Source organism: Microcaecilia unicolor, chromosome 10 (genome assembly GCF_901765095.1).
Source record: "Microcaecilia unicolor chromosome 10, aMicUni1.1, whole genome shotgun sequence".
NCBI lineage: Eukaryota > Metazoa > Chordata > Amphibia > Gymnophiona > Siphonopidae > Microcaecilia > Microcaecilia unicolor.
Window position 1 is genome coordinate 85,717,675 of NC_044040.1, and position 17,044 is coordinate 85,734,718.

The 17,044-nt window shown below is 44.0% G+C and overlaps 1 protein-coding gene across 2 annotated transcripts in view; it reads right to left on the reverse strand.

The window, feature by feature from the left end:
• Positions 1-17,044, reverse strand: part of XPOT (exportin for tRNA) — a 645,960-nt gene that overhangs the window by 101,626 nt on the left and 527,290 nt on the right. For both annotated transcript variants that reach the window (XM_030215950.1, XM_030215951.1), the window contains 3 exons: positions 15,629-15,818; positions 9,322-9,438; positions 9,121-9,236 (listed from right to left, as the gene is read on the reverse strand). In XM_030215950.1, the coding sequence (XP_030071810.1) occupies positions 9,121-9,236; positions 9,322-9,438; positions 15,629-15,818 (423 nt within the window). The remainder of the gene's footprint in view (positions 1-9,120; positions 9,237-9,321; positions 9,439-15,628; positions 15,819-17,044) is intronic.

Below are 17,044 nucleotides of genomic sequence, written 5' to 3' on the forward strand. Positions count from 1 at the left end.
GCAGAGCTACTGTTAGTGATATGCAATTTATCCTTAAAATCGAGCGTGGTACCGGAAGTTTGGAGGGTGGCCAATGTAACGCAGATTTTTAAAAAAGGTTCCAGGGGAGATCCGGGAAATTACAGACCGCTGAGTCTGACGTCAGTGTCGGGGAAAAATTACAGAGCACATCCAAGGACATGGATTACTGAGACCAAGTCAGCACGGCTTTTGTGTGGGGGAAATCTTGCCTGACCAATTTACTTCAATTCTTTGAAGGAGTAAACAAACATGTGGACGAAGGGGAGCCGGTTGGCGGTTAGCTTAGCAGTTTAAAAAGGGGTTAGACGGTTTCCTAAAGGACAAGTCCATAAACCACTACTAAATGGACTTGGGAAAAATTCACAATTCCAGGAATAACATGTATAGAATGTTTGTACGTTTGGGAAGCTTGCCAGGTGCCCTTGGCCTGGATTGGCTGCTGTTGTGGACAGGATGCTGGGCTCGATGGACCCTTGGTCTTTTCTCAGTGTGGCATTACTTATGTACTTATGAAATATGTAAAGCAGATACTGGTGGGTGACATCACTAACTGTATTGTTATTTGAATGTGTGCTGCCTTCTGAGCTCTTCACCTGCTTCCTCTGCTCCTTTGTACATTGGGAGAGCAGTTTCCAGCACTCAGAACAGGGAGAAAGCGGCCTCTGTAAAGCAGGTACTGGTGGGTGACATCACTAACTGTGTTGCTATTTGAATGTGCGCTGCCTTCTGAGCTCGTCACCTACTTCAAGTCCTCTGCTCCTTTGTACATTGGGAGAGCAGTTTCCAGCACTCAGAACAAGGAGAAAGCGGCCTCTGTAAAGCAGATACTATATATCTGACAGTGCTGGGGCATATATCTGGTTTACGGATAACTGACTGCACCCAGTTAAGAAAGCAATGTATATATGAAGCCAACAGATGTGGAAATGGGAAAATTAGGTTCTTACCTTGGTAATTTTCTTTCCTTTAGTCATAGCAGATGAAGCCATTACGTATGGGTTATGTCCATCAACCAGCAGGGGAGATAGAGAGCACTCAAACTTTCACAGTGCCCTCTTAGCCAGCTAGCTCCACTGCCTCTTCAGTATTTGAAGCTTCCAAAGCAGTATGGCAAACCGCAATGGGAATCACAAGAGCTTTCCTCACAGCGAACGATGGCCCATCACAAGGGCATGAACTCATAAAGGAGGGAATGCACATCCTCCTGGAGGGAATAAACTCATCCTCCTTATTGTATAAGTGGAGGGGAACACACGCGCCTCCTGGAGGGAATCACACATCCTCCCAACACACTGGAGGGAATGAACTCATCCTCCTATTTATAGAACTGGAGGGGAACACACGCGCCTCCTGGAGAGAATCAACACATCCTCCAAAAAAAACATGCTGGAGGGAATGAACACATCCTCCTAAATTTAAACTGAACATGAATCCTGAAGATTGTTTTCCAACTTTCTCCCAAGGAAGGAACTTCAGGAAATTAGAACAGAACCTGAAAAACAGATTCACAGCATACAGACAATCATACTGGGGGGGGGGCTCATGGCTTCATCTGCTATGACTAAAGGAAAGAAAATTACCAAGGTAAGAACCTAATTTTCCCTTCCTTGTCATCAAGCAGATGAAGCCATTACGTATGGGATGTAACAAAGCAATTCCTAGATAGGGTGGGAACAAGCCACACCACGCGCTAGCACTTGTGCACCAAAACGCGCATCCCTCCTGGCAGCCACATCCAGCCTGTAATGTCGGGCAAAGGAGAGCTTAGAAGCCCATGTTGCTGCACTGCATATCTCTTGAAGAGAGAGTGCTCCAGTTTCAGCCCAAGAGGAAGAAATCGCTCTAGTAGAATGTGCCTTAAAGGATACAGGCGGAACCCTGCCGGCCAGCAGATAAGCTGAAAAGATAGTTTCTTTGAGCCAGCGGGCAATAGTGGCTTTAGACGCTGGAGACCCTCTGCGAGAACCGGATAGCAAAACAAACAGATGATCAGAAGTCCTGAAAGAGTTAGTAACTCGCAGATACTGCAGCAGAGTCCTGTGCACATCCAAAAGGTGCAGCTGCCCAAAAGATTCTGGAAACTCTTCCTCTGAAAAAGAGGGCAAGAAAATAGGCTGGTTTAGGTGAAAGGCTGAAACCACCTTAGGCATAAAGGAAGGCACGGTCCGAAACGTGACTCCGGACTCTGAAAATTGCAGAAATGGGTCTCTACAGGACAGCGCCTGGAGCTCTGACACCCGTCTCGCCGAGGTAATGGCCACCAGAAAAACGGCCTTCAGTGTCAAATCTTTCTCCGATGCTCGCCGAAGCGGCTCAAAAGGAGATGCCTGCAGGGTTTTCAAAACTAGCCCCAGGTTCCAAGCTGGACAGGGTGCTCGCACTGGAGGTCGGAGCCGAAGCACCCCTCTAAGAAACCGTGCCACATCTGGGTGAGCAGCCAAAGACACGCCTTCCACCTTACCACGAAGGGAGGCCAACGCTGCCACCTGCACCCGCAGGGAATTATAGGCCAAGCCTTTTTGTACACCTTCCTGCAAAAAGTCCAGAATCAGCGAAACAGGAGCCTGCATTGGAGCAATGGCTCTGGAAGCACACCAAGACTCAAACAGGCACCAAATCCTGGCATAAGCCACGGAAGTGGACCGCTTGCGGGCTTGCAGGAGTGTGGAAATAACTTTATTGGAATAACCTTTATCCCTCAATTGCGCCCTCTCAATAGCCATGCCGTAAGACCAAAGCGGCCGGCGTCCTCCATGGCTACCGGTCCCTGAGTCAACAGGTTCGGTACCAGAGGTAACGGCAGAGGAGCCTCCAGGAGCATCTGTCGGAGGTCTGCATACCAAGGTTTCCTTGGCCAATCCGGGGCGATGAGGACCACTTCTCCTGGGTGCAGCCGAATCCGCAAGAGCAGGCGCCCTATCAAGGGCCATGGGGGAAACACATAAAGTAGACCCGGAGGCCAGGGTTGAACCAAGGCATCCAACCCCGCCGAGCAAGGATCTCTCCGTCTGCTGAAGCAGCACGGGACTTTGGAATTGGCACTTGTCGCCATTAGATCCATCACGGGCTTGCCCCATTTGGCACAGATCTGCAGGAATACTTCGTCTGCCAGATTCCATTCTGCTGGATCGATCTGATGCCTGCTCAGATAATCGGCAATATGAGCTGCCGACAGACACTGAAGATGCAGCTCAGCCCAGTGGCAAATCAGTTCGGCTTGCGCGGCTAGTGCTCTGCAACTTGTTCCACCTTGTCGATTTATATAGGCCACCGTTGTCGCGTTGTCCGACATCACTCTGACAGCCAATCCTTCCAGGGTCACTTGAAAGGCCAGAAGCGCCTGAAACACCGCTTTCAACTCTAGGCGGTTGATGGACCACTCCGACTCCTCGGGTGTCCATAGACCCTGGGCATACTTCCCCTTGCAGAGTGCGCCCCAGCCCTTCAGGCTGGCATCTGTTACCACTAGGCACCAAACGGGGAGTGTCAGCGGCATTCCTCGCCGCAGCATGCTGTCCGAGAGCCACCACTCCATGCTGAGTCGGGCCGCAGGGAGCCAAGTAAGTCTGCATTGGTAATCCTGAGAAATAGGAGACCATCTCCGGAGGAGGGAATACTGTAGAGGTCTCAGGTGCGCTCTCGCCCAGGGTACCACTTCCATCGTGGCTGTCATCGATCCCAGCAGCTGGACAATGTCCCAAGCTCGCAGGCGGGGCATCCTCAGGAGCAGACGGACCTGATTCTGAAGCTTGCACCGCCTTAGCTCGGGTAGGAACACATAGCCCGAGACTGTGTCGAACCTGGCCCCCAAAAACTCTAGAGATTGTGAAGGGGACAGGTGACCTTTGGCCAAATTGACGACCCAGCCTAGAGATTGCAGTACTGAGACCACTCTGGCTGTAGCTTGTAAGCTCTCTGTTGCAGAGTCTGCTCTGATGAGCCAGTCGTCTAGGTACGGGTGAACCCTGATACCTTCTCGCCTGAGAAAAGCAGCTACTACCACCATTACCTTCGAAAAGGTTCGGGGAGCTGTGGCGAGGCCAAAAGGCAAGGCCCTGAACTGGAAATGTTTTCCCAACACCGCAAACCTCAGAAACTTCTGGTGCGGGGGCCAAATCGGTATGTGCAAGTAAGCTTCTTTCAGGTCTAGAGACGTGAGAAACTCTCCTGGCTGTACCGCCGCAATGACGGAGCGCAGGGATTCCATGTGGAAATGCCGCACTCTCAGGGACTTGTTCACTTCTTTTAAGTCCAGAATAGGGCGAAAGGACCCACCTTTTCGCGGCACCACAAAGTAGATGGAGTATCGGCCGCAGCCTTGCTCGGCGGGAGGCACCGGGGTCACTGCCCCTAACTGAATCAGACCTTGTAAAGTCTCCTCCACCGCCGCCCGTTTGACGGCAGAACCGCATCGGGACTCCACAAACACGTCTCTTACTGGGGCGTTGAATTCTATTCTGTATCCATCTCTGATCAGGTCCAGAACCCACTGATCTGAGGAAATCTTGGCCCACTCCTCGACAAAGAGGGAAAGCCGTCCTCCGATGACAGGCATCGAGGAGAGGGTCGCCCCTGAACTCCTGGTCTTGAGCCACCGGCTGCGGAATGCTTGTCCGAGCGAAAGGAGTTCCTCTGCTGACCACGGGCACGTGAAGTGAACCCAGCAGAACGCCCCGGGCGGTACCTTCTAGCTTCACGGAAGCGAGGTCTGTACGAGGAGTGGACCGCCTGGCCCTTAGAGGAAGGCCTCTGCCTATCTTCGGGCAAGCGCTGGGGTTTTGGATCACCCAGGCCTTTCACAATTTTCTCCAACTCCTCACCAAATAGGAGAAGTCCTTGAAAAGGCAACTTCACCAACCTTTGCTTAGAGGCCATGTCCGCTGCCCAGTGTCGTAGCCGCAGACGACGGCGAGCCGCCACTGCTACTGCCATTTGTTTAGCCGAAGCTCTGACAAGGTCATAAAGGGCATCAGCCAGAAAGGACAAGGCCACCTCCATCCGCGGAGCCACATCCAAGAAGGGCTCCGCTCCATCTCCGGGCTGAGCCACTGCCTGTTGCAGCCAAGCTAGGCAGGCTCTAACAGCATAACAGCTGCATGCAGACGCCCGAACAGTGAGACCTGCAATTTCAAAGGACCGTTTCAATGCTGTTTCCAGCCTACGGTCTTGAACATCCTTCAGGGCAACACCTCCTTCAACAGGGAGGGTAGTTCTCTTTGTCACCGCAGTGACTAGGGCATCCACTGTAGGCATTTGAAAACGAGCCATATGTCCCTCACGCAGAGGGTATAACTGCCCCATAGCCCTGGAAACTCTCAAAGGTCCCTCGGGGTCAGCCCACTGAGCCGAAACAAGCTCTAGGATGGAGTCATGCAAAGGGAAGGCCCGAGCAGCTTTCTTGGTACTAGCCATCCTGGGATTACCCGAGGAGGCCATGACACTGTCAGGATCTTCAATCGAGAGGGCCTGCAGGGTATCTGAAATAAGCGCTGGCAGCTCATCACGGTGGAAAAATCCTCACCGCGGAGGGATCATCCAGATCCTGTGGTAAATCCGCACCTGACTCTGGTTCCTCAGACCAAGAACGTCTGTCAGAGTTCTCCGAATCCTCACACCCCGACCACAGGGGGGGGGGGGGGGGGGGGGGGAAGGTGCACCACAATCTGAAGGGGAATTAACCCTTCTGCGCTTATCTTTAGGCCAAGCATCCGGGAAAAAAAACCTCACTGGGCAGTCCCAGGCCAGAATCCATCGGGGGGGGGGCAATCAGAGGAGCCTCAGGCGACCCTTGAGGAAGGGCTCTTTTCATCATGTATGCTTTATGCAGCAAAAGCACAAAATCCGGGGAGAAAATCTCACCCTGGGCACCCAAATCCTGTCCGGTGCTAGCCACTCCTGAAATAACCTCATCTCGAGGTGCCCCACCCGGCTCAGGTCTCTCCGTGTCCACGGAGGCCGCGCCATGCGGTGTAAGCAAAATGGCGCCCGCTGCCAGCTCAGAGCGGGAAGAAACATCGCTCGCCATGCTCGGGCCGGCTCCTGTGCCAGTACAGCACGATTTACAGAGCCCTGCTGCTGATCTGCGCTTGCCACAAGTGGAACAGCGCTTTACATTGTCCGCAGCCATCGCCGAAAAACGGCGGTAAAATCCAAAATGGCGGTTTCGCGCCAAAATCGCCCCGATCGCGGGCCCACCCCGGAGGAGTTGGAAAACACTCTTACCTCAAAGGATCTAGTGTACAACTACGATCCTGCTGAAAATCAGGTCAAAAACCTCTGTTCCAGCGTCTCTGCGTTTAAAAACGCGACGCAACTTTTTTTTTTTTTTAAAGCTGTGAGGAAAGCAGAGGTATTGAAGACTCCGGAGGCTCAGATGAGTGGGAAAGGCAGGGAAAGGGTGAACCTATATGCCTGCATCCACTGTTGGTGGGTAAGGACAGGGAAAGCAAGGCAATATGTCCACATCCACAGAGGTATGGGTAAGGCAGGGAAAGGGCTAACCTATGTGCCTTTAAAGTGAAGCTGCTATAGCCTCCAACACCCCGGTTAACAACTGGCAAGCCAGGAATCACCTCCCGGCAGATTTTTCTGGAGCTCGAACAAGCTGCAGCCACCCTGCTAGGGGAGATAGAGAATACTGAAGAGGCAGTGGAGCTAGCTGGCCAAGAGGGCACTGTGAAAGTTTGAGTGCTCTCTATCTCCCCTGCTGGTTGATGGACAGAACCCATATGTAATGGCTTCATCTGCTTGATGACAAGGAAATCTTGAATGTATTGGAAGACTCCTGTAATATTACAGTGTTCCAGTAGAGTCTGCATTTCATATAGAAAGAGGAGAGGAGCCCCTATCATCCTAACGAAGGTAGCAAAGTGAAATCATAGTGGGACAGGCCTCAGAAGTGGTGCAGTAAAAGATACAAGAACCCTAGCCGCTAATCAAATGTAGCACATCTCCCCAACTGAATCAGAAAGCAGGCCAGACAAAGAAACCACTATACTGCAAAGGGTGGGAAAAAGTGCCAAATCAGAGGGAAGGATCCTTACTCCTTACGGGACAGGTCTCTACCAAGGTCACAGAAGGAACGGAAGGGAAGACCTGAAAATAGAAGGTCTGACACTTGCAGGATTGTCCAAGTTGCAATTGGAGCCTACGACCTTTGACACACGAGCAAAGACCACGACTGACTGTCCTCGAACCACATCAACACTCCAACATACTCTCACCTTCATACATTCACACACTAAATGGCACAATTACCAGTCGACTGGATACAACCTTGAGAAAAAGAAGCAGAGAATAACTGGGTACCATATAAACATCCACGAATTCATATACCCTCTTCCTTCATCATTTTCATACTTTTACATGCACACTCCTTCTTTACTTCACAAACGTAGTCCAGATAAACCTCACTTCATAAAAAACATTACCCCTAACAACACTCCACTCTCCCCCATGATTTCATTCTCTAAGTCATTTAACACGCAACAGATCACATAGGATCCCCTGATAAAGTGCAAAACCGAAAGCAACTCTAATCCAACAAAAATCACTGTTGCAATAAAGACTAGTTTAAGCTTAATGGATGCTTGGGCATCGGCATTGAAACTCAAACTGAACAAGGAAAAAACTCACTGCCTTATTCTCTCTTCACACCACAAAACAAACCTCCCTTCATCCATAAAAACTCCAGAACATACTCTCCCAATATCAGACAAACTGAAGATCTTTGGAATTACTATTGACACCAACTTAACCCTGGAGAGCCAAGCCTCTGCCACCACAAAGAAAATTTTCCATGCAATGTGGAAACTCAAACGGATTAAACAATTCTTCCCAAGGGAAATGTTCCGTAACATAATTCAAACAATGGTACTATCACATGTTGACTACTGTAACACCGTATATGCAGGATGCAAAGAACAGATCTTAAGGAAACTCCAGACCGTGCAGAACACGGCAGCTAGACTCATTTTCGGAAAGACAAGATTCCAAAAAGTGCTATACCCATTCGCGAAATACTGCACTGGCTACCAATCAAGGAACGAATAGCCTTAAAAATTTGCACTCTGGTGCACAAAATAATCCATTGTCTGGCCCCAACCTACATGACCAAACTTATCGACTTACCAATTAGTAACATCATCGAATCATCAAGAACATTTCTAAACCTGCATTACCCAAACTGTAAAGGACTAAAATACAAATCAACATATGCATCCAGCTTTTCCTACATTTGCACCCAGCTCTGGAATGCTTTACCTAGAAACATTAGAACTGTGAACACACATCTAAAATTTCGAAAAGACCTCAAGACTCACCTCTTCCAGAAAGCCTACCCAGCAGACCCAAACTAATTCATGAACAATGCATCACATCTTTCGATCTAAGAAATGAACAATACCCCTTCCACATAATCCTATTACTTCAAACTGTACAAATTTTACCACTCCAGTTATAATTAAGTGTACTTCTACCCTTATCCTACTCTGTATTGCTTACTAGAAGCTGTAATCCCATCCCTGGAGACTTATCAGCCTCATTGGGTTTACTTCTCTCTATATGCTACTATATATTTGTCCCACAGTTGTAGTCTCTTTTCCAGAACCTTATCAGCTTCCTTGCACCTACTGTTACTCCTCTCTGGAACCTGTAAGCAACATTGAGCCTACTGCTATGCGGGAAAATGTGTGGGATACAAATGTAATAAATAAATGGAGGTCTTGTGACGAAGGGCAAGCAATTTAGGGACTGTTTAAGGTAGAGTATAATGATTTTAGAGCAACCAATTTTTAAAAATTTCCAACTGGACCATAAGAATTATTTAAATTATATGATTGAGAGTGCATATTTGATTCCATTAGAAATCACTAAGATTAAAACCAATGAATGAGGGGTCATTGCAGAACATTCATAATAAATAAGAAGACAAACTGAACCAAAATAAAATATTTTTAATCCTTGCACTTTAAATAAAGTGGCAAATGGAATACAAGCGGTTGTAAGAATTACCTCAAATAACGAACTATAAAAAGAAAATTATGCAAAAAAATGGCATCATACAAATTTTGCTCATCTTGAGTGTTTTAAAATACATACCAATACTGTTTGAGCATCTGCTAAGTCAAAGGTTGGTTTTAAAGGTGCTAAGAAACAGGCAGGTATAATGTGTTTGTAGACAAAATCTGTAAATCCTACTGGTCCATCCTTGCCACCTGTTGGAATAAAAGAGAGTATTTTCCTAACCTGCTATGAATAATAAAAGAAGCATTCACAATGATTTTAAAATTAAAAACTTACCCCAAAGCTCAACTAGCTTGGACAGAATAACAAAGCAGGTTTTCTGTGCAATGGGATCTGGGTATTCTACAGCCCCTTGGATGACAGTGAATAACACACGCTCCACATTCTCAACTCCTGTGTTCAAAACAGTTAAATGATTAAGCAGTAACTAAACACTGACCTACATAAATTAGATATAAGCTAAACTATAAAGTGTATATTCAATGCCTTCTTTTGATTCTAAGTGGTACGCACATAGCCACAGTACAAAGGATCAGGCTATTTGACGTTTACAAGTCACAGATATTTTGTACATGGGAGTTAATTTACCCAGTCAAGTGCAACCAACACCAAGGTATTTTCTTTTGCTTCATTCTGCTAAGGTAGAATCAAGAGTATATGTGTGAGAAAAGATGTACAGATATTTCCTCATCTGCAATAGTTGTACCTGGGTATTCCTTAGTGATTTACACTGATGGCATCACAATTCAAAATTCACTGAATTAAGAGGTTTTCTTTCATTGATCTAACATGAAAGAACAAGTATGAAAAGCATAATTAAGTATAGGAAACCAAAAAGCCTTGATTGAATGAGTCCTCAGACCGCTTAATGCAATACTTGGAGGAAGCTCTTTGTGCAGCAGTAACAGGCATCAGTAGATTAGAACTGTCTACTGGTTATGCACTGAGGAATGGTGCAGTTTTGTCCTCTCTTCTTGACAGAATAGCTCAAACTCTTTCAAGCTGGATTGCAGTCTTCAATGTCTTGCCATAGATTTTATATTGGTCTGCGCTGTGACTGGGTCACTCAAGGACATTTACTTTAGTCTTGCTGAGCCACTTCATTGTTACTTTTCCTTGGTGGCCACTTCATTGTTGCCATTTCACTGTTGTTTTTCCTTGGTGGTTGGCATCCTGCTAAAAGCTGAACCCTCTTCATAGCACCAAATCCATAGCAGACTATATTGGATTTTCTTCTAGGATCTGCCCATATTTTGCACCATACATCTTTTCCTTGATCATCAGAGACCTCCCTGCTCCACTGCTGACCATCACCATGTTTTACTGAGGAGTTGTATTAGCAGGGTGATGTGCTGTGTTTTATGCCACACATCGCTTAGAACTGAGACCAAAATGTTCCATTTTGGTTTCATTGGCCCACAAAACCTTCTCCCACTTGTGTGCAATGCCCCTCAACTGTTTGCCTGTAAATGATATGCAGCATATTATATGGTTTTTCTTCAGCATTGGCTTCTCTCTTGCTACCTTCCCATATAAGCCATGTTTGTACAGTCAATTTTTCCACAATTTCAGCCAGAAACTTCTGGAGTTTATTTTCAAATAACCGTAAGCCTTAAAGTCATCTTCTGCAGCAGTTTCCTTAACCCATGGCTACCATCTCTGAAGGGATGGTCTGACCAAGGTAGTGTCTTGGTGGTGCTAAATTGTTTCCGTTTTAATGATGATGAACTTGACAGTGTCCCAAGGGATATTCAAATACCCCCCTGAAATGTTTTTATAGTCTTTTCCCAATCTGTATCTTTTAACAACTTTATTCCAGAGTTCGTTGGGTAGCTCCATATTTGGCATGTTGGGCCTTTGTTTCAAATCACTTCATATAACAAACAACTTGTTTCTTTACCCTGGCGTATTCAGACAGCTCAACTACTGTGACTGAACACAGATGGGCTCTATTTAACGTATTATGGCAATTTTTGGAAATGGAGTAAGTTTGAGTTTACAGGGACAAAGAGTGGAAAGGCGTATGTGATTTCCAAAAATACTAGGACTAGGGGGCATGCGATGAAACTACAGTGTAGTAAATTTAAAACAAATTGGAGAAAATGTTTCTTCACCCAACGCATAATTAAACTCCGGAATTTGTTGCCGGAGAATGTAGTGAAGGCGGTTAGCTAGGCAGAGTTTAAAAAGGGGTTAGACGGTTTCCTAAAAGACAAGTCCATAAACCACTACTAAATGGACTTGGGGAAAAATCCACAATTCCAGGAATAACATGTATAGAATGTTTGCACGCTTGGGAAGCTTGCCAGGTGCCCTTGGCCTGGATTGGCCGCTGTCGTGGACAGGATGCTGGGCTCAATGGACCCTTGGTCTTTTCCCAGTGTGGCATTACTTATGTACTTATGTAATTATGTTGACTATTTCTGTTTCACATTGAAACTCAGGGCATAAGTACATATAAGTACTGCCCATTTAACAGGGCATGTTATATAGCTCAGTGAAAAAAACTACTTTGATGCATTTTGAATTGCATTTATTATTTATTTACTTTCTGCATTTATATTCCACATTTTCCCACCTCTTTGCAGGCTCAATGTGGCTTACAAATGCTGTAGTGGCGATCGCCATTTCCGGAATAAGAAATACAGAAGAATGTTTCAATCAGAGTATATAGAGTACACAGCAAATTAGAATAAAATCGGTAATCAATACATTTCAGGTGCTGAAATCATTAGACAGCAAAATGTAAAAAATATACAGGACTGAAGACTTTTACAAAGCTTTGTATAATCCAAGGTAAATAGGGTTTCTTCAGCAATTTGTGTGTAAGGCCTAGGATCAAAGTCTGACACTGCATTGATTTAAATGAAAATTCAAAACTACTTTTGGTAGAAATTTTGGACATACATGCATAATTAATCTGTTACTGAAAAATGGTGTATAGTACATAGGTATTGCCATACTGGGACAGACTGAAGGTCCACCAAGCCTAGTATCCTGTTTTCAACAGCGGCCAAATCTAAGTCACAAGTGCCTAAGAAGATCCCAAAAGAGTAAACCAGATTTTATGCCGCTTAACCCAGGAACATCCCAAGTCCATCTTAATAATGGTTTATGAACTTTTCTTCTAGGAACATGTCCAAATCCTATGTTAACTACTTTTACAACATTCTCTGGCAAATTCCCGAGCTTGATTATATACAGAGTGAAAAAATATTTTATCTTGTTTTAAATGTACTACTTAGTAACTTCATTGCATGCTCCCTAGTTCTTCTACTTAAAAAAATAAATAAATAAACAAGCTATTCCACTCCACCCATTTTATAGACCTCTATCATGTCTCCCCTCATTTGTCTGTAAGCTGAACAGCCCTAACCTTTTTAGCCTTTCCTCGTACGGGAGCTATTCCATCCCTTTATAATTTTGGTTACTCTTCTCTGTACCTTTTCTAATTTGGCTACATCTTTTTTTTAGATGCAATGACTAGGATTGTACACAATATTTGATGTGTGGACAAATTCTGGAGTGGTATAGAGACACTATATTATTCTCTATTCCTTTCCTAATATTTCTTAGCAATCTATTTCTTTGCTGCTGCTGCTGAATTTCAGTGTATTAGCAATGATGACACCTAGATTCCTTTCCCGGATGGCAATTCCTAATTGCATTTGCTCACAATAAATTTCATCTGTCAGATGGATTCCCAGTCTTGTAAGGTCTTTTGACAATTTCTCACAAATCTCTTGTAATTTCAAAACTTTGAAAAACTTTGTCTCATTGGCAAAAATTTTATCAACTCGATCAGGTTGTTAATATATATGTTAAAAAGCTGCAGCCCTAGCACAGATCCCTGGTGAACCACATTATTCAACCGTCTATGTTGAGAATATTGACCATTGTACTCTACTCTCCATTTTCTATCTTTTAACAAGTTCTCAATCCACAATGGGACACTGCCTCCTCTCCTATGACTTATTAATTTTCTCAGGAGTCTCTGATGAGGTACTTTGTCAAATGCTTTCTGAAAATCCAGATATACTATATATCAATTGGCTGGCCTTTATCTGCACGTTTATTCTCACCTTCAAAAAATGTAATAGATTGGTGAGGCAAGACTTCCCTTGGCTAAACCCATGTTGGATTTGTACCATTAAATCATACCTATGTATATTTGTTTGTTAAGATTTATTAACCACCTTTAAAATAAGATTTACCCAAGGTGGTGTACTGCAGGTATAGCTTGATATAAACAGCTTACATTGTATTAACAGCATAAAAATAGTAAAATGATCACATTTCAGAATAAAACACCGTTAAAACAATGAGGTAAACTTCCAGGTAGGCTAAATCCTAGTAACAGTAATAATATATCAGAAGTATACACATTAAAACACGGTAGAACATTCATATAATTAAAATATAATAGATGTCAGCAAAATACAAATGACTGTTCAGTAATTTTGAATCTTTTAACCAGTTCCCAATCCAGAACAGGACATTACCTCCTATCCTATGGCTTTTTAATTTCCCCAGGAGTGTCTCATAATGAACTTTGTCAAAAGCCTTCTGAAAATCTACATATACCATCCGGTGAAGGCGATTTGCTCTTCTTTAATTTGTTAATTTGCTCTATTACATCTTCTAGATTAACAGAGAATTGTTAAGTCACTAATGCCTAAAGTACACTGACTTCTTTGGCAGAGGTGACTTCAACTAACAATATCCGACTATGCCGTCCTCTTGTTGCAAGGTACTTCTGGACAAAATTGGAGAAGGGCTCAAAGGAAGTTCTGTGGACATCTGTCTGACCGCTCTGGGAAATGACCACATAAATGTTCCAAAATCAGTGTACTTAAGAATGAAGCAGCATGCTTCATACTCATGCTATAATACGCTGAGTAGATCTCGTGGGATAGGATCTTTATCATGGAATGATTTAGTGAGACCTATTATGTTTATATACTTCTTTTGGCAAGCTGGTCTGTAAATTATGGGAGTTATTTTCCTCAAGTAAGATAAAGAATCAGGCCAGTAAAGGTACATCCCACAGATTCAAATGAGAGTGATTCTTGTAGAACCTCCAACCCTGGTTCCACCAGTTCCTGTATCCTAAAGTGGTGTTTCTCAAGAAAGTCCTGGGAGTAGTCCTGGGAGTAGTCATTATTGTTTTCAGGATAACCACAATGAATATGCATGACAAATTTGCACGCAATAGGCTCATTGTTTTGCTTATGCCCTGCCCCTGGAGGCCTTCCACTCCTCTCAGCAAAACCTGCTGGCAGCTCAATCGTGCAATATAATCCACTTTGAATATACTAGGCAATGTGCCTTCAGGGTAGTGGCTCCAGTTCTTTGGAACTAAGGATACAGCCCTCCTTTAAGGAATTTAAAAACTTATTCCAGTTGGAATCTATCAACTAATTTGCCCCTTCCATGTACTTGCAACTACTTACTGGTTGGCACCCTGGAGGTACTTTGATTTTCTTTTCAGATTTGGGGATAAACTATGACTAATTATCCCTCTTTTATTCTTATTTTCCATTTTCGTTTCCTTCTCTGGCTATATTATTTTATTTATCTTTGAGTTTTATTTCTCATTTTAAATATTGTAAACCATCTAGATAAGTTTCTGGTATGCTGTATATCAAGATAAATAAATAACTATGGCAAGCCAGGGAGCCTAGATGTTCATACAAAATCTATCAAAAGAAGTAGGGAAGGACCATTAGACTTCCAATAATGCAAAGGAAAACCCTGGTTTGTATAAATTGAAAGTTTTTATTTGGAGGCCAACATGAATAAACCTCAACACGAAGACATGTTTCGGCAACTCAATGCTTGCTTCAGAAGCCAATATCTCTGATGAGCACATTACAATAATGCCACCTCTGTAATTCCTTGAATCTCAAATACCACGGATGCAAAGAACTGAAAACTACAAAACTGCTGCTACAAAAGATGCATAATTTTCCAGAGTAAAGTGCTCATCAGATATATCGACTCCAGAAGCAGGAACTGGACTGCCAAAACAGCTCCATGTCGAGTCTTATTCATGTTGGCCTCAAAATAAAAACTTTCAATTTTATGCAAACCAGGACTTTCCTTTGCATTATTGGAAGCCTAATAATCCTTTTCTACTTGGAGGAAGTGGAGGAGTAACCTAGTGGTTAGTGCAGTGGACTTTGATCCTGGGGAACTGAGTTCGATTCTCACTGCAGCTCCTTGTGACCCTAGGCAAGTCATTTAACCCTCCATTGCCCCTGGTACAAAATAAGTACCTGAATATATGTAAACCGCTTTAAATGTAGTTGCAAAAGCTCAGAAAGGCGGTATATCAAGTCCCATTTCCCCTTTTGTGTGATTTGGACTTCAATTCCATAGGGAATCCACTTTCTCCTACTCTTTTGCTGTTTCATACAAAATGTATTCCACATGAAATCACACAACTACGTAATCTGAAAAGTAAAAACATGTTTCCCTTGTATTATTAAAATAACTAGCTGTAATTACTGTGACAAACAGGAATACAGAAATTGCTCCAAGTAACCAATTTACTAGTTAATGTTCAGATTCAATTGCTCACCCTGATTAGCAATGACTTCACTCATTCCACTGCCACTCACTGACTGCAGAAAGGCAAAGTAACTCCTCCGCAACATCTGTTTTTCCAGTGCAGCAGACTGATCATTTTCTTCTGCTGGACGAACTAAAACTTCAAAGATGGCATGAAGTAACGGCATGAAGATTTGTTGCAAGAATGGGGAAACCTGTGTCTAGGAGTTAAAGAGAGAAGGGGATGGTCAATTTACAAAACTTTTAACTGAATAACCTCAAATATCTAGGCGTCATTACTGATTCTAAGATAACTTTCAATAAGCATATATCAAGTGTAATGAGGAAGGGTTCTTATACCCTTTGACAGTTAAGATTGGTGAAGCAATATTTTGATGAACCCACACTATATACATTAATTCATGTGCAGCACCTGTAGCAGTTGCTCTCTGAGGACAGCAGGCTGAGTATTCTCAAATCTGGGTGACATCATCCAATGGAGCCCAAGGCAGATGCTGCCCAGCGTATACAGCTACTAGAAAAATCTAGCAGCGTCTCACAATGCATGTGCATAAGAACATAAGTGTTGACATACTGGGACAGACCAAAGGTCCATCAAGTCCGGCATTCTGTTTCCAACAGTGGCCACTCCAGGTTACAAATACCCAGCAAGATCCCAAAATAGTACAGTTTATGCTGCTTATTGTAGAAATAAGCAGTGGATTTTCTCCAAGTCCATCTTAATAATGGCTTATGGACTTTTCTTTTAGGAAGTTAGCCAAACCTTTTTAAAACCCCGCTAACTGCTTTTACCACATTCTCTGGCAACGAATTCCAGAGTTTAATTACATGTTGAGTGAAGAAATATTTTCTCCGATTTGTTTTAAATTTACTACTTTGTAGCTTCATTGCATGCTCCCTAGTCCTAGTGTTTTTGGAAAGAGTAAACAAGCGATTCATGCCTACCCTTTCCACTCCACTATCATATCTCCCCTCAGTGCGAGCGCAGGTTCCTCAGTAGGATAACATAGCTGAAAGAATACAACTTCTAGGGGAGGGTATGTGAGAATGCTTGGCCTGCTGTCCTCGGAAAACACCTGCTACAGGTGAGTAACTTCGCTATCTTCGAGGACAAGCAGGCCATCAGTATTCTCAATCTGGGAATCCCTAGCTACCAGGTTCACCAAAAACAACAATGCAAGGACAACAGGTGCTCAAAACATCAAGGTCTCAACATCAATCAACCTTAAACTATATACAAACTAGTTGTGAAGGTGCAGCCTGGAACATAAAATTAGGCATAGGAGGGTGGAGTTGGACTCTAGACACCAAACAAATTCTGCAGAACTGTCTGACTGAACAAGCTGTCAGCTCAAAGCATTACTGAGATGTGAATGTGTGGACCGATGACCAAGCTTCAGCCTTGCATATCTCCTCAAAGAAGGCT